At 36.3% G+C, this 19,075-nt stretch overlaps 1 protein-coding gene across 1 annotated transcript; it reads left to right on the top strand.

Annotated features, from left to right (window-relative positions):
• The first annotated feature begins 11,799 nt into the window (after window positions 1-11,799).
• On the top strand, window positions 11,800-13,088 carry LOC101084028 (olfactory receptor 2W1-like). The gene has a single exon (XM_023254639.2). It carries the CDS (start codon window positions 11,800-11,802, stop codon window positions 12,742-12,744), a length of 945 nt encoding a protein of 314 aa, XP_023110407.2. The 3' UTR covers window positions 12,745-13,088.
• Window positions 13,089-19,075: the final 5,987 nt, after the last annotated feature.

The following is a 19,075-nucleotide window of genomic DNA, read 5'->3' on the forward strand; positions in this document are numbered from 1 at the left end:
CATGACTAATACTCCATTATATCATATATACACCACACTTCCTTTATCCATTTATCAGTTGATGGACATTTAGGCTCATTCCCTAATTTGGCTATTGCAGATTATGCTACTATAAACATCAGCATTCATGTGTACTTTCAAATCAGTATTTTTTTTATTATTTTGTGTAAATACCTAATATAGTACAGGCATTGTATTGTAAAGTAATTCTACTTTTAACTGTTTAAGAAACTTCTGTACTACTCCAGAGGGGCTGCACAAGTTTGCATTCTCACCAACAGTGTAAGTAGGTTTCTTTACAAACCTACTTTACAAGTAGGTTTCTAACAATATCTGTTGTTTATTATGTTGTTCATTTTAGCCATTCTGACAGTTGTGAGGTGGTATCTCATTGTGGTTTGGATTTGTATTTCCCTGATGATGAGTGACATTGAGCATCTTTTCATGTGTCTGTTATCCACTTGGATGTCTTTGGGAAAATGTCTATTCTTGTCTCTACCCATTTCTTAACTGGATTACTTGTCATTTTCTGTTCTGAAGGATAGCCTTGCTGGATAGAGTATTCTTGGCTGCACATTTTTCCATTAGGCACACTGAACATATCAAGCCACTCCATTCTGACCTGCTTAGCTTCTGTGAAGAGATCTTCAGCCAGCCTCATGGGTCTTCCCTTGTAAGTTATGGAATTCTTTTGTCTTGCTGCATTTAGGATTTTTTTTCTTTATCACTATAGTTTGTAAGTTTAACTATATCTTGGTGTTGGCCCGCTTTTGTCAATTTTGATGGGACTCTCTGTGCCTTCTGAGTTTGGTAGTCTGTTTCCTTCCCCCACATTAAGAGTAGTTTCTCTGCTCCTGTTCTTTCTCTTCTTCTTCTGAGGCTCCTATGATATGAATATTATTATGGTTTAGGAAGTCACTGAGTTTTCTAAGTCTACATTCGTGATCTACTATTTTTCTTTCCTTCTTCTTTTCAGTTTCATTATTTTCCATAACTATATCTTCTATATCACTTATTCATTCCTGTTCTTCCTTCATCATTGTGGTCATTACTTCCACACAGTTTTGAAGTTCAGTTATTCCATTTTTCACTTTGGATTCTTTTTTTTTTTCAATTATTTTATCTCTGTGGTATAGTCTCCCTAAAATATTCCATCCTTTTCTCAATCCCAGAGAATATCCTTATGATTGCTGCTTTAAATTCTCCATCAGGCATATTACTTATATCTTCTGATTAGATCTCTAGTTCTTTCCTTGGGGGTGAATTCCTCCATATTGGCAATATATCTAGGTCTCTATGTACTTCTGTGTGTTAGAAATCCTGTTCTGTTTCATACTCCTGAGACTAATGGCTTCATAAAGAAGAGGTCATGTAATGTCCTGAACCTGGCAGTTCAGAGAGTGTCTCTGTTGTGAGCTGCATGCACTCTGCTGTTGTGTTTTGTTTGCTTTATCCCTCTGCTCAGTCCTCTGCAGAGGCTCTCCTTGCCTGCAGTATGCAGTGTCTGGACTCTAATCAGAGTGTGGCAAGTTGTAACAAGGTGTGCTCTGGTCTGCTTGTTAAATGAGACTGATGCTACTTCCACTAGAACTGAAAACTTTCAGAACTCTATGATCAGGAGACAAGGTGTGTGCAGAGCTTTCTGCTGGCCTTCTGGGAAAGGGGCCTCTAAACTATGTTTTTTAAAGACAAGTTATCACTTACTAGAGCATTATAACTCATAAATGAAATAATATAGTGGAAATTTAAGATGCTGAGAATCAGAAGCATGACATCAGCAAAATAGCAAAATAGGAGCTTTTTACCATCTTCTCCCCCAAAGAACACGGACTGTAACACAACCAACAGATGACAGTGTCTTTGTACACTCTGGTCGTCCAGCAGAGAAGTCACAGCACACCATCAGAGCAGAGATCAATTCAAGATTGACACCCTGAATAACAGTTGCCCTTTACTCCTCAGATCACACCTATTCCATAGTGGAAGAGCCCAGCACCAAAAGAGACCTTCTCAGCCAATGACTTCTACTTTGGGGAAATTGGGAGCATGTGAGTGAACACCCTGTTTCCCTAGTTGTGAAGAATGCTTGTGCACTCTTTATGGGAATGTAAGTTGCCAAAGCCACCATAGAAGACACTATGGAGGTTACTCAGAAAAATAAAAATAGAACTACCGTATATCCACCAATTCCACCTCTGGGTATTTATCTAAAGGAAATGAAAACACTAATTTGAAGATATATGCTCCCCATGGTCATTGCAGCATTATTTACCAATATAGCCAAGACATAAGTGTTCATAAAGAAAATGTCATATTACATGTTTCATAAACATGTGATTATTGCGCCATAAAAAAATCAATGGAATTTTGCCACTTGTGACATGGATGATTCTTGAAGGTATTATGCTCAGTGAAATATTCAGACAGAGAAGGACCAATACCATATCACCATACCTCTGTGGGAAACCTTAAAACAAAAACAAAAACAAAACAAACAAACAAACAGAAACCAAGCTCATAGACCCAGAGAACAGAGTGGGGATTGCCAGATGTAGGGGTGGGTGAAATAAGTGAAGAGGGTCAAAATTTGTTATATAACAACTGATTGAGATCTATGTTACAGAATGGTGACTGTAGTTAATACTATATTGCATTCTTGAAAGTTGCTCAGAGGTAGATCTTAAAAGTCCTCATCACAAGAAATAAAAATTAATTTGTAACTATAGATGTTCACTAGACATAACGGATGTTCACTACTTATTATGGTGATCATCATATCCCAATATTTACAAATATTAAATAATTTTGTGTGGACCTGAAATTAATACATATCAATTATACTTCAACTTAAAAATGACAAGAAGATTATCAAGGAGGAATTTTTTGCCCTACCAGATATCAAGATTTATAATAAACATGTAATAACTGACAGTATGTGGCATTGTTGCAGTAACAGACTCACTGAGCACTAGAGGAGAACTGAAGGCCCAGAAACATATCAGCACCCTCACATGTGTGCACATGTGCGCGTGCGCACACACACACACACACACACACACAAGCAGGACTTTGATATAATTAAGAGATATAATGACATCCCTGGACAAAGAAAAAAATATTTCAATGAATTAAACTGAAATTTGGTTACAAAAATGAAAAACAAATTTGGATGCTCGCACTCACCCATAGACATAATTTAATTCCAGGTGTATTTAGGGTATGACATTAAAATTTTTAGGAAAAATATATAGGTTAATGTCATTCTCACTTTGGGAAAAATTTATTAAAGATTAATTAAAAGTTTCTTTCATGTTTAAATTTAGAAATTCTGGCCACCACGAGACCCATTTTTAAGTAAAATGCCAAGTAACAAACTGAGAGAAAATATTCCAGACCACACAACCAACAGAGAGTTAAAAGCAATTATAAGGACCCCTATATATTAATGATAAAAACAGAGAAGCAATGCCATAGACCTCTTGTCAGAACCTACAGATGTGCTTTTCATAGAAAGACAATTATACATAGCGTAAGTATATGAGGATATATTCAATTATTGGTTATTAGGGAAATAAAAACCAAGGTCACAACTCAATAGCACTTATGATCTTTCAGTTGGCAATTATTTAAAAGTCTGCAAGACCAAGTGTTACAGAAAATGTAGATCAGTGGAATAATTTATACCAAACTAGGGTAGAGTAAATTGAAAGAACTGTTTGGGTTACAACATCTGTGAAGTTTGCTTATTCCATGACCAGCAATTCCTGTCCTAGGCATACATCCAAAAGACTTTCTTGCATACATAACCCAAGAGTCACAAACAAAATATTCACCCTAATGTCTTTCATATGAGTCACAAACTTTCATCACCGAAAATGGCCGTCAGTGAGTGAAGAGACAAAATAATTATAATATATTCACACAATGGAATATTAGAAAGTAGTGAAAACAAATGAACCACAGCTACACAAATAATATTGGATAATCTTAGTGTCAAAACGTGAAATTGTGGAATAAAGGAAGTGCCAAAAGCACATATAATAGATGACACACTTTATGGAATTTCAAATAAACCAAACTTTATAAACTATGTAGACTTTGACATATGTACGTGACTGTGTTAGTATATCACAGAACCAATTCTGTTTACGATTGCACTAAAAACAATAAGATACCTAGGACTAAACCTAACGAAAGGCGTAAAGATCTGTACACTGAAATTATAGAAAGCTTATTTAAAAAATTAAAGCAGACACAAAGAAATGGAAAACCATTCCACACTCATGGATTGGAATAACAAATATTGTTATAATGTCGATACTACCTAAAGCAGCCTACACATTCAAAGCAATCCATATCAAAATAACACCACTATTTTTCACAGAACTAGAACAACAATACTAAAATTTATATGGAACCACAAAATACCCAAATAGCCAAAGTAATGTTGAAATAGTAAACCAAAGCTGAAGGCATCACAATTCTGGACTTAAAACTCTATTACAAACCTGTGATCATCATAACATTATGGTACAGGCACAAAAACAGACAATGGAACAGAATAAAGAACCTAGAAATGGACCCACAAATGTATGGCCAAATAATCTTCAACAAAGCAGAAAAGAGTATCCAATGGAAAAAAAAAAGACAGCCTCTTCAGCAAATAGTGTTGAGAAAACTGGACAGCGACAGGCAGAGAATGAACCTGGAACACTTTATTTCACCAATACAAAAACAAATTCAAAATAGGTGAAAGACCTAAGTGCGATACATGAAACGATCAAAATCATACAGGAGAAAACAGGCAGCAACATCTTTGACCTGGGCTGCAGCAACTTCTTACTTGACATGTCTCTGGAGACAAAGAAAATAAAAGCAAAAATGAACTATTAGGAGCTCATCAAGATAAAAAGATTCTGCCCAGCGAAGGAAACAATCAACAAAATGCCTTTTGTATTGCATAAAATTCAACCTATTGAATGGGAAAAGATATTTGCAAATTACATATCAGATAAAGGGTTAGTATTCAAATCTATAAAGAACTTATTAAACTTAACCCCCCCTCCAAAAAATAATAATAATCCAGTGAAGAAATGGGAAAAAGATGTGAACATAACTTTTCCAAAGAAGACATCTAGATGGCTAACAGACACATGAAAATATGCTCAACATTGCTCATCATCAGGGAAATACAAATCAAAACCATGATGAGATACCACCTCACACTTGTCAGAATGGGTAAAACTAACAACTCAGGAAATAAGAGATGTTACAGAGGATGTACAGAAAGTGTAACACTTTTGTACTGTTGGTGGGAATGCAAACTGGTGCAGCCACTCTGGAAAACAGGATGGAGGTTCCTCAAAAAATTAAAAATAGAACCACTCAGGACCCAGAAATTACACTACTAAGAATTTATCCAAAGGATACAAAAATGCTGATTCAAAGGGGTACATGTAGAGTTTCCAAACATGATTATGAGACTTACTGAGTTAACTATGTCCCCACATTCTATTTCATACACAATTTTTAAAAAATATTTTTACATTGTGCATGCGGATGGCGCATTTCACAGAGCAGTAGCCCTTGAACTGAGACATTCTATCATTGGTCTTTCTCTTTGGTTCTGTAATTTTGTTTCTTTGAAAGTCCTAAGTCCTATTACATAATTCAGGAAGGAAGTGTTCATAAAGAGAAGGAAAGGTATTAAATAATTTTTAATTGAATTGTATTTCTGATTTGTTGCCTCAGTGTTAATTTTTTGGGTTTTTTTTTCTTTTCTTAGTGTTGAATCCCTTATTCTCATCTTTCTCCATTCACAGGCAATGCTATGAGTACATCCTGAGAGTACAATGAGGGCGATGAACGTATTAAAATCTAGATTATTTTTAGAAAAAATAGAAAATACTTATTCAAGTTATATCATGGTTTTATTCTTTTCATAATTGTTGTAGTATAAAATCCATTAATCATAATTCTTTGTGTTTTTCACTGCTATCTCTGTCAATGAAGTAATTTATGAGCTGTACTTATGTTAAATATATCATTAAACTGCAAAAAAAGGGGAGCACATGTACCCTAATGTTTACAGCAGCATTATTAACAATATCCAAATTATGGAAAGAGCCCAAATGTACATCGACTGATGAATGGATAAAGAAGACGTGGTGTGTGGTGTGCATATATATGATGGAACTATACAGTATTATGTTAAATGAATTAAGTCAGTCAGAGAAAGACAGATATAATGTGATTTCACTCATGTCGAGTTTGAGAAACAAGAGATAACATAGGGGAAGGAAAGGAAAAATAAGTTAAAAACAGGGAGGGAGGCAAACCATAAGAGACTTAAAAACAGAGAACAAATTGAGGGTTGCTGGAGGGGAAGTAGGTGGGGGGAATGGCCTGTATGGGTGATGGGCATTAAGGAGGGCACTTTTTCAATTGAACACTAGCTGTCATATATAAGAGATGAATCACTGGGTTCTACTCCTAAAGCTAAGACTACACTGTATGCTAACTAACTTGAATTAAAATTTTAAAAAGTTATATTCTAATGGAGGTATGTGATGAACACAAAATTCAAGGTCATTATTTCCCTAGGTGGCAGGTAGGAGTAAGAGTGTAAAGACAAAGACTAGCTATAAGCCATTGGTTACATTCCAGTTCTTGAATTGAGTGGTAGGCTAAAATATTTTCATGGAACTATTTTTAATCCATTGAAAATGGAACAATGATGATATAGCTCATGAACCACAGAATTATAATGATTCTATATATTTTTAAAAGGATATATTTTCTTTCCTGCATATAAAACACCTCCTTAATGCCTATATTTCTTCAACTTTATTGATGTCTTACCCACTAAAAAAAACTCAATTAAATGTGTTATTTTTATCGATATGATTTACAATATATTTACAATCTTCAATAGTGAATTTAACATAAATAAATTTATCTCTGAAATTAATTTCCATGGAAGAACTCTAAAGAAGAAAAAGGCAAGATGAAACCCAAAGTCTTCAGGGAATCTTTCTTAACATAGTTATTTGGATAAGCCTCTGACCATATTCCAAGATTTGTTAATCACCTCTGTGGGGCACCAGTCCCCATGGTCTACACCATGTTCACATACTAGTCTTCATGCCCTACATAAACACTTCTTGGAGCACATGTACACCAGAGAAGGGCTCTCATTGTTTAACTGGGCAGAGATCCACCTACAAACATGTCTCACAGGATTCCTCATTAAAAGACTAGAAATACCCCATCAAAAACATTCAAAGAACCAAATTCATGAACTTTTTCACCAATCCCATATTTAGTTTTTTTCCAACATCCACATTAAATAAAGACTTCACTGAATATTCGCTCAGCTGTTGCATTTAAATGCAAATGCGATTGTGGAGTTACTACAATAAAGCAGTGGCTCATCATATTTCATGGACTCAGTAACTTCCAAACAAGAATCCTTCTGTTTACCTGTGAAATGAAGGCTCATCACAATGGGAACAAGGGTATCTTTGGGCTACATATGAACATGACAGCTGTGAATTCTTCCCTCCTGAAATGTAAATATATTCCAACTTTGTTTCTAGTTTTTTTCTCCACATTACCTTCAAATTATTGTTAAATATGTTTGCTCCATTTGTCTTAAATCTCATTGAACAAACTAAATGTAAGTTCATGCCATGCTATTAGAAACTGAAGTCCAGGGGCGCCTGGGTGGCGCAGTCGGTTAAGCGTCTGACTTCAGCCAGGTCACGATCTCGCGGTCCGTGAGTTTGAGCCCTGCGTCAGGCTCTGGGCTGATGGCTCAGAGCCTGGAGCCTGTTTCCGATTCTGTGTCTCCCTCTCTCTCTCTGCCCCTCCCTCATTCATGCTCTGTCTCTCTCTGTCCCAAAAATAAATAAATAAATAAATAAATAAAAAGAAAGAAACTGAATTCCATACCACGGAAAAAGAAAACCTATTTTAGTAAAAACATAGCATTCCTCTTTTTAAACATCTGTTTCTTCTGCTTGTGCTCTCTCATTTTTAATATCACAATGGCTTTTAAATTAAAATTACAGTAAGAGCTAAAAGTTGAGACCATGGATTAAAGCAATATGGAAAATGTTTATGAGCATAAAATGAAAAGTCCTATATTTGGATTTACTACATTAAGTTACATAATGTGTAGTTTCTGGCTTGACACTTCCAATAAGTGTACCTGAGGTCTTATGTGAGCCAAAGCTTAAACTGAGCCAGTAGTGTTTTTCACCTGCTAAACCCAATATATATTTTAGAAATTGTGTGTGCATCATGGATGCTCACTGCTTTCTTTCTTCAATGGTATAGCACATCTGCAGTACTGTGTTCACTTCTCAACTAATTAATACAAGGCATTTGATAACCCATGGTGAGTCCAATGGATAGTAACCAGAAAAGCACGGTAATTAAACTTCATACAGTGTGAGCAACAGCTGACAACTATCTAGCACTTAATCTGGAGACATAAATCTAAGAGTATATTTGATAATAGGTTCTAATATTAAAGGAAACTCAAAAGACAAATAAAAAATTTGATGAGCCAAACTAAACAATATTGTCTGCAGAGGCACATTTGGGTAATCACACTATTAAAATACAAGGAGGTGATTACTATAAACATGAGGATAGTGAATACTTTGGGGGACAAGGAAGGGTAATCTTTGGGACGAGACACAAATAGAAGCCACTGGAATGCTTGGCAAGGTTTTATTTTTTGACCTGCGTGTTAGTTATAAGAATATTCACTTTGATTCAGTGAGATTTTGGTTTTTTTTTTCTGTATATATGCTTTACTTTATAATAAAACTGTTTTTTAAGAAGCCATGTTGAATTGACCTATTCCATAATATTTACAGAATAAAGAAAAATGGGCAGTGCCTGGGTGTTAAAGAGGCATCTCTGAGCTCAACACAAGGAGTAAGTATGAGACTCTCTTTTAAAGGACAGTTAGGGAGCTATGAAAACAGGAATTGTGTGAATATTCGGTGGAAGACCTCCATCATAAGACAAAAAGCTGGATCATGGTTTTTGAGTCTATGTCAACTCTAAAATTCTATGGCCTTCTCAAGCCAACATGATCACCACCCGACGTAGTAAAAAAAAAAAAGCCAAGTGCATTTTGTAATCAAGGCATTTGGGGAGCTTAAGTCTTCTGTCCTCTCCAGCCTCTGAGTTTAACAGTTCACTATGTACACTGTGTTTTTGGGCACTTTTATGTACATATGTGTCTGTGCATTTAAAAATTATCCACATATAAAATTTTAAGCATTCAAGGGGCGCCTGGGTGGCTCAGTCGGTTAAGCGTCCGACTTCAGCCAGGTCACGATCTCGCGGTCCGTGAGTTCGAGCCCCGCGTCAGGCTCTGGGCTGATGGCTCAGAGCCTGGAGCCTGTTTCCGATTCTGTGTCTCCCTCTCTCTCTGCCCCTCCCCCATTCATGCTCTGTCTCTCTCTGTCGCAAAAATAAATAAACGTTGAAAAAAAATTAAAAAAAAATTTTAAGCATTCCAGTTTAGTTCTAGATCATCATGGTAAAATTACCAATGGGAAAAATGAGGAGAGTAAAGAAAAAAATAAAATAATAATAATTTGTGGATAGGTGAATACAATGTTTAAATCTTATATTTAAATAAACTTAATTTAATAATTTATTTAAAATGTATTAAGTAAAACCAGCACAGTTGCTAGTTTTTTCACAAATACTATCCCTCACAACTTCCCTTTGTTGAATATCATTACCTTCACTGAATATATGGAGAAGCTGGTGAACAAACAGGTTACATAACTGTCCAAGGACTCATTACTTCCGAGTATGAAAGCTGGGACTTGACACAAAGCTCTGAGTCCACATTCTGTGCAGTTAAGCATTATGCTCAACTTAGGTGACATCCTACCACATACAAACATCACACTCATTAATTAAATTAAATTTCCACTTCCTAGTGAGAAAAACTATATTCCTACATCTTACCACTTGGTAATAATAGCTTCTTCATCATGATTATAACATTTTTAGGTTCTAAGATGCTTGTAACAATGAAATATGTATATAATTTCCTTATTTTACTGCAGTTAGCAGCAAATAAAGTTATCATGCCTTGCTCCAAACAAACTATGAATATAAAAACCTTATTCTGAAGTTCATGGTCAGAAATTATCTGCATAAAAAATTATAAATAAAAAATTAAAAGCTGAAATAAATTACTGGACTAATTCAGTCACTAAACACTCCATCTATTTAATAATTTGATAAAGTCTTCAGAGAGTGAAATGTGTATATACTTTATCCCTTTTCTATATTCTTTCAGAATTGAAGTGAAATTTTACCTATAGAGTTCTGAAGCAACCAGAAGATCAACTCATATTATTGGTAAGTTCCATGGGGAAAAACAACTCACTGATTGTTTAATGAACAGCTTTTTGTTCAAGTTACCTATCTTATTAATTTTGCTGAATGGCCTGGAGAGTACAAGCTAACACAGTTTGTTGATGTGTATATGTGGTAACCAAATGCTTCTGGAATTAGTTCAATTTTTATCTCCACAACAAATCAGTATGTCTATTTAAATGGTGTAGGGGCACCTGGGTGGCAGAGTCAGTTTAGCATCTGACTTTGGTTCAAGTCATGATCTCACAGTTCTTGAGTTCAAATCCCACATCTGGCTCTGTGCTGACAGCTCAGAGCCTGGAACCTTCCTTGGATATTCCCTTCTTCTTCTTCTTCTTCTTCTTCTTCTTCTTCTTCTTCTCTCTCTCTCTCTCTCTCTCTCTCTCTCTCTCTCTCTCTCAAAAATAAAGAAACATTTATAAAAAAAACTTAAATGGTGTAACAGCAGTAACAAAAGATATTCCAAGAACTACAGGGCCACTCAGCATATAAATAATGATTCATAAGAAGGAGGATTTTTTTTTCCTGGCACCAAAAACTAATTCACAAAAAAGTGACAAAATAACAAAATGTCCAAAACTGATACAGGAACAACAGGAATAGCAGTGTCTGAAATGTTGAATAGGAGGGAAAATATCAGGAGGAGGTTGGTGGCGAGGGTGAAGATAATGTCTGGATGCAGACATATGCAAGTGATTATGGAAAGTGATTCTACTACCAAATAGTGGAGTTTATCCCAACAAAATTGCTCATTTAATGTTTTACCTCAAACTCCCCTCCTTCAATAAGGGAAATATTGGTCATCATCAAGTAATGCTTATGTCATAATTTCAAGAAGGAACAACTCAAACTATATTCCACTCCTAAATTATATCATTAAACTTATGGATTTATTCTTACTCAAAAAACATGGAACATAGGTGTCATGGCATACTAAGCCTTTTCAGTGATCTGCAATTCAATGTGGTTGGGTTTACCATAACATTTTTATTTATTTAAAAAAATTAGTATTCACTTATTTTTGAGAGAGAGAGAGAGAGAGAGAGAGAGAGAGAGAGAGAGAGCGCCCACTAGTGGGGGAGATACAGAAAAAGGAGACAAGCTGTGAGATCATGAACTGAGCCAAAGTCAGATGCTTAATCAAGTGAGCCACCCAGGCTCCCTTACCATATTATTTTTAGAACCAGGCTGATTTATGAGTACACACAGAGCATCTTTGAGCATTGGAAAAGAGTGTTAAAAAAGGTGTTCTGAATGGGAGAGAGCACAAAACAAGTGAATTTGGACACTCATGTAAACTTCAGAGATTTTTGTTTCTACCTAAAGCTGATGCTATTTTTTATTACCATGGTATTATCTCCTAGACCTTTATGAGGAGTCATGAACAAAAACAATGGAAGTTCCATGACAGACTTCATCCTGCTGGGGTTTTCTGATCGGCCCCAGTTAGAACACATCATCTCTGGGGTTGTCTTCATCTTCTATATTGTGACTCTGGTAGGAAACACAACCATCATCCTTGTATCTAACCTAGACAGCCAGCTCCATACTCCTATGTATTTCTTCCTATCCAATTTGTCTTTTCTGAATCTCTGTTATGCAACTAGCATTATCCCACAGATGCTGGTAAATCTATGGGGTCCAACAAAGTCTATTACCTACGGAGGGTGTGTGCTCCAATTCTTCTTTGCCCTTGACTTGGGAGCCACAGAATGTCTTCTCTTGGCTGTGATGGCCTATGATCGCTACGCTGCTGTCTGTCAACCTCTTCACTACACAGTAATAATGCACCCTCAACTTTGCCAAAAGATGGTGCTTGTCGCCTGGTTAGGTGGTCTTGGCAGTGCCTTAATCGTTTGCTCCTTGACTTTGAAGTTGCCAAGATGTGGGCACCGGGAGGTGAATAATTTTATCTGTGAGATGCCAGCATTGCTCAAGATGGCTTGTGTCTACTCAAAAGTAACTGAGGTCATTGTCTATGCTCTTGGAGTGATATTTCTTCTAGCACCTTTATCATTAATTCTCATCTCATATGCAATTATCACTCAAGCTGTCATGAAGATCAAGTCAACAGCAAGGTGGCGTAAGGTCCTTAATACATGTGGTTCCCACCTCACAGTAGTAACTCTGTTTTATGGAACAATCATTTATATGTACATGAAGCCACAGAATAGCACATCTGAAGATGAGGGGAAGTTCCTCACTCTCTTTTACACAATCGTCACACCCACCCTTAACCCTCTGATCTACACTTTAAGAAACAAGGATGTGAAGAGTGCAGTAAAAAGAATACTGTATGTGAGAAAATGGTCAGCAAAGTCATGAGTTAGATGGAAGAGAGGTAAGGAAATAACATTGACCTTTACCAACAGAAGATGAATGATTCACTTTCACAAACAGCATTTATGGGATATTTACCTTGTATCAAGAATTGTGCTATAGACGGATTTATAAACAATTAAATCAGAAATTATAAGGAGATAGAGATGCAGACACATAAGGAAACTTGAATTCATATACTTAAAAGCCTTCAAGACTAATCAGGAACTACATACAAGTAAACCTAGAATTGTGAAAAGTGGTTAAGTACAGAAATATATGTACAAGGTATTAAGAAAATATTTCACATGGAAATTTACTTTAATATAGGGTTACACTGGACAGTGATTTTTTTTTCTTCCAGACTTTTCTTCCAGATTTTTATATGCAATGACACTACATTTTATTCACCTGTTGTTGTCATTGGGGCTTTTGTGGTGCAGATCAACTGCCCACCGATACCCATCCACCTCCTCCCTCAAGTTTTAACTGGGCCCAGGGCCCATTAAACTGGGCCCATCCTGCATATCACATTTCAAGACTGGCTTCCACCAACATAATGCCAGGAAAACAATGTGTGCAATTCCTGGGTTATCTTCTCAAATATGAAGCCGTTTATTGTTAGCCTTCTCCCTCCTGTTCCTGCTGTCTAGGATGTGAATGTGGAGAGTTTGTAGCTTTTCCAATATCCCTAAGAGGGAATGGAACAATAAGGTGTAACCACAACCACCCACCAGCAGAGAAATGCCTCTAGACTCTTAGAGCAGAAAAATCTTCATTATTATTTAATATTAATTAAGCCACCTATTTTGGAGTCTCCTTTTTAGAAGGCTTAACTTTTCCCAACCATGGCCTAAAGAGGAGTTTGAGCTTTTTCCTGTAAAGTCATGCAGTCCTTGGACCAGCAACAACAGCATCACTTGGCAACTTACCAAAACTGAACAACCTTGGACTCACCCCCCACTTATTCAACCAACAATACAGATGGACCCAGCAGCTGATGTTTTTAATCAACACTACAGGTGATCAGGCTAAAGTTTGAGAACTACTGCTACAGAGAATAGGGAGATGTTGAGTCTCTAAACAGAAAATGTACATAGTTTTATAGATTTTAATTGATTTCCTTCCTATAGACATGGGAAAATAAATGGGTAATAGTTTCTCAAGGCTCTTAGATAAGAGTAATGAAGGAAATGAGAAGTTTCATTAAATGAAATCAATATAAAAGGTTATTCTTCATTTAATACGATCTTTTGTTCTTTGGTTTTATAATTGCTCTCCTTGTACTGAATTATGGTGACAGTTGATGGTAATTTTGGCAAAGGAGCTTAATGCTATTATTTGACACAACAAAAATTTAGCAATGTCTTGTTTTTTCTCTATTATTTTTTACTTTGTTTTACTGGGAAATACATTCAAATTCTGAGTATCTCTATTAGGAGAAAAAACACTTCCCTTCTCTACAAGGTGACCATTTCAGAGATTGGAAATCCTCTGCATGTGAGAGTCCTCACATTTATGGTGCTCGTGCTCTGTGATTTCAAGGCTGAGTAAGCTGCCATCTACCCAGAATATTTGGGTGTGAATATGGGGTTGTAAGTCTTCATCGTCTTTTCTCCATCATATTTAAACTTTCTGGTTTCCAGGGTTCCACAGTGAAAAACCTGAAGTTGTCATTCTTTTTTTGAGGTAACTTTAAAATTTCCAGGTGTGTAAGCCTTTATAAAAATAAGATCTGAAAGTGGATGATGATACCCAAACAAATGAAGGCACAGAGAAAATATAAACTTCGTGGAATTGTAAGGAGATTGAGAGGAGAACATGTAAGATGGTGACTGTCTGGCCACTGAAAATGAATATCAACTTTTCTTTGTGAAAAAAGCTGATCTCAAATTTGATAAACAAGTAGTCTGTCACTTAAAAAACTCATACTCAACTTCTAAACTCAGTTGATATCTTATCTCATGAGAAATGTCATTACACACCTCAGAATTTGTCCTTTGAATTCCCTCCAAAACCTGCTCCTGTCACTATAATGGCATTATCTCTTTTTATATATTTACTTGTGTAAATGTTTGAGGAAAAGACATTGGTGAAGTTTTCAATAACAGAACCTCTTATTCATGTGAGATTTTGGTGTGTCTAAATTGGCTTCTAACATGAAATACATACTCTGTAAATATCTATAGTACTATTAAGTGAATGAACCATTTTTAATAAATATACATGAAAATGTTTATTCTACAGAATATGTCAAAGATTCATTGGGTAATAAATACTAGAGCAACATCTTCAGGCTTTTAACGTTTAGGACATTTGCAAAGTAAGAAAAGGGAAAGATAGAATACATTTTTTTTTCATGTGCATATTATAGATTCCGTATAAGTGTGTATCTGGAAATTAAACAACAACAACAACAAAAAAAAAAGAAAAATAAAAAGGTTCCCAATATCTCAACCTAGAGACAGTGAATTCTACCTTTATAAGTGATTTCCTTTTAATTTCTTACATTCCATACTAAAGTTTGTCACACTGAGTATCTGATTTCCTTCCCCAGAGTATGCATTCATGTCATATATATCACTTCCAAGGGAGAAAACCTTGGCTCCTAGAGAAGTGGCAAATCTCTTAGCAAACACACTGATGGGTAGCCCTCCAAAAAGCCACAGTACATGAATAGACACAGTGCATAACTGTGATGTGAAAATGTCACTGGGAGGGAGTTTCTGACAATGGCAAAAAGATTGAAAACCAATGTCTCAGTGTCATAGCACGTGCTTGTCCCTGACTGCAAAGATGACTGAGATCTCCCCTGGCCCAAATCGACCCAAAAGGCAGAATACCCAGGCTCTAGCACCTCAGGAAGGTATGAATGGTCTTATAGGTTAGTGGCTGACACCTTGGATCCAAGGACAGCCTCCGTTAATCAGGTTCAAATGCTGGAGATTCCCTGGAACTACAGAAAAATTTGACAACACCATGTATTACCACAAATTTGGGGAAACAGTCATCTTACTCTTTTTGTATTAGTTATCTACTGCCTCATAAATATTGCTTTTAGAAACTAACGGGACTGCTAGAAATGATAGACATAGGTTGAAAATCTCAACCCCACCGGTCTAAATCTAAAAAGGTTGTAAACTAATAGTGTTCATAATTCTATTGGCAGCAAACTTGTCCTAATTATATGAAGCTACTTCTACTCTTTGCTTTCAGTTCTGTTAAACAACGGCAGATCTGTGTCAAAAGAAAACAACTCCTTTTTGCTTTTTAGGGATACTTTTCAGAATATTATTAGCTACTTGTCATTTTTCAGAAACAGCAGCCACTTCTTAAGGAGGACACTCATTACTATCACTCCTTCATAAATCCGTACATTTTCTTTGGAGCTGAGGATTCAAGAGAAACTAGACTCTGCTTTAGGTTGCAGTGATAACATGAAAGGAAACACTCCCAGAGAGTAACTTAACTTTCACCTATTTCCTCTATGATGTTAAGCGCACATTTATAGCAGCCGTGTGAAAACTACGGGTCATGTTTTACCCCCTTGTTTGCCAACTAAAATATCAAAAGAAAACTTTCTGTCCGTTGTATCATTGTATCTTACTGGGAAGAAATGTTCCATGAACTCTGAGTACAAATATATGGCCTATTGCTTTTCTTCGTTATCACTATTTTCCAATGTGTTCCTCAGTCGCCAATTGCAGCTTTAGCAGGACGTCCAGTGTTTCCATTTTGGGCTCCCCTTCCCCAGGTATAATCTCAAATTTTCTAATCTTCAGAGTACTTGCCTATCAGTGTGCTTGCCAGCCAGTAAATACTCTATATTAACTGCACTACTGCCATTTCTGCTTCAAGCCACAGGTCCCATGCTACCTTTTGGGGGATGATGCCACAGGTGCCAAGGCACTACTGGGGGCTGATGGTCCTTCAGGCATAAACCCTGACCATCCCTATCATAAGGAGGACCAGTATTCCAGACTTCTGCCCCAGCCTCACTGGGCCTTCTAAGGAGGCACACTCCCCTGTCCTCTTTTGCATGAGAAATGGGTCCCTGTGAGCCCTGCCTTCAGTCTTTGAATTGGCCTACACCACAAAATGCTCAAGGCCTATGTGACAAGCCCACAGCTAACATCATATTCAATGGTGGATGTCCACCCTCACCACCTCTGTTCAACACAGTATTAGAAGTCAGAGCCAGAGCACCTAGGCAAGAAAAAGAAATACAGGCAAGGAAATAAGGAAGGAAGAAATAAAACTGTCTGCATATGCTGATGACATGATATCATATATAGAAAATCCTAAAGATTCCACCATAAAAGTGAGCTAGTGAACAGTTCTTTAAAGTTGCAGGGTACAAAATCAATAAACAAAAATACATCATTTTTTATAGAATAATTGTAAACTACTAGAAGGGAAATTAAGAAAAACTAACTGATTTACAATCACGTCAAAAAGAATAAATTTCACCAAGGATGTGAAAGACCTGTGCTCTGAAAAGTATAAGATTGATGCAAAAAACTGAAGACACACAAATAAATGGAAAGACAGTCCATACTTATGGATTGGAAAAATATTTTTTAAATGTATATACTACCCAAATCCAGCTACAAATTCAATACAGTCCCATTCATAATTCCAATGGCATTTCTCCTAGAAATACAACAAATAATTCTAACATTTTTATGGAACCAAAAAAAGCCTGAAAATGCTAAAGGAATCTTGAAAGAACAACAACACTGAAGGCATTACACACCTTAATTCCAAATTATAAATTATATTAAAAGCCATAGTAATCAAAGCCATGTGGTGTTAATACAAGAATAGAAACATATATCAACAGAGCAAGGGGGCATCTCAGAAATAAATTCATATTAATGGGTAATTTATGATTTGTGATTATATATATATATACATATATATATGATTTCATATACATATATACATACACACACACAGAGGTATATATATACACATACATACACACACACACACATTTATATATTTATATAGGTATGTACCCCACCACAGTGAAAACATGAATAGACTTTGAGGGCATTATGCTAAGTTAGGTAAGTCACAGAAACACACATACTGCATGATGTCACTTATATGTGGAATCTGTAAAAAATAGTTAAACTCATTGAAACAGAGAGAAAAAAACTGGTTGATAGGGGCTGAGGGTGGGAGAAATATGGAAAAGTTGATAAACAGGTACAAACTTCAGCTTAAGGTGAATAAGGCATGAGGATCTCATGTAAAATATGGTGTCTACAGATGATAACACTATAATTCATAATTGAAATCTGCTGGGAGAGTAGAACTGAAATGTTCTTACTAAGTCAATAAATAAATACATGAGGTGATGAGCCACCTGGGTGGCTCAGTCGGTTGAGTGTCCAATATCAGCTCAGGCCATGATCTTGCAGTTCATGAGTTTGAGCCCAACACCAGGCTCACTGCTGTCAGCACAGAGCCTGCTTTAGATCCACTGTCTCCTTATTTTCTGTCCCTCCCCTTCTTGTACTCTCTTAAAAATAAATAAACATTTAAGGAGTACATGAGCCTATGGATGTGTTAAATAGATGCAGGAGAGTATCTTTTCAAAGTGTATACATTTATCAAATCTCCATGATGGACACATTAAATATCTTTCAATTTTATGTCTCAATTGTACTTCAATAAAGCTGAATCTGAAAGAAAGAAAGAAAGAAAGAAAGAAAGAAAGAAAGAAAGAAAGAAAGAAAGAAAGAAAGAAAGAAAGAGAGAGAGAGAGAAAGAGAGAGAGAGAGGAGAAAAAGAAAGAACAGCTTTAGGGAAGAGTGGTGGAGAGTGCTATTTTAGAAAAGGTGGTCCAGGAGAGTTCTCTGAGCAGAGACCTGAATAAAGCAGGGGGGTCAGTCTCAAGACATTTATGAGGAAGAGTATTCCCAGGAAGTTGCAAGGAAAATGTTTGCTGTGTTTGTTAAACAGCAAGAAAGGCCTTGCAGCTGAATCCTTAGTGGCCCTCTAGCGACAGCAGCAGCAGCAGCAGCAGCAGCAGCAGCAGCAGCAGGAAAAGCACTAACCATGAGAAGGCTTGTATTTCATATCAGTTTTAGTCTAAAAGGAATTATTCAGAATTAGGAGATTCTATAAGACAACTTGCCTGGCCTATTTTTTTTCTAATGTTAGTCAACATACAGTTCAATATTAGTGTCAGGAGTAGAATTCAGTGATTCATCACTTACATACAATATCTAGTGTTCATGCCAAGTGTCCTCCTTAATGCCCAACACCCATCTAGCCCATTTCCCACCCACATCCCTCCATCAACCTTCAGTTTGTTCTCTATCAT

This window comes from Felis catus, chromosome B2 (assembly GCF_018350175.1).
Source record: "Felis catus isolate Fca126 chromosome B2, F.catus_Fca126_mat1.0, whole genome shotgun sequence".
In the NCBI taxonomy this organism is placed as follows: Eukaryota; Metazoa; Chordata; class Mammalia; order Carnivora; family Felidae; genus Felis; species Felis catus.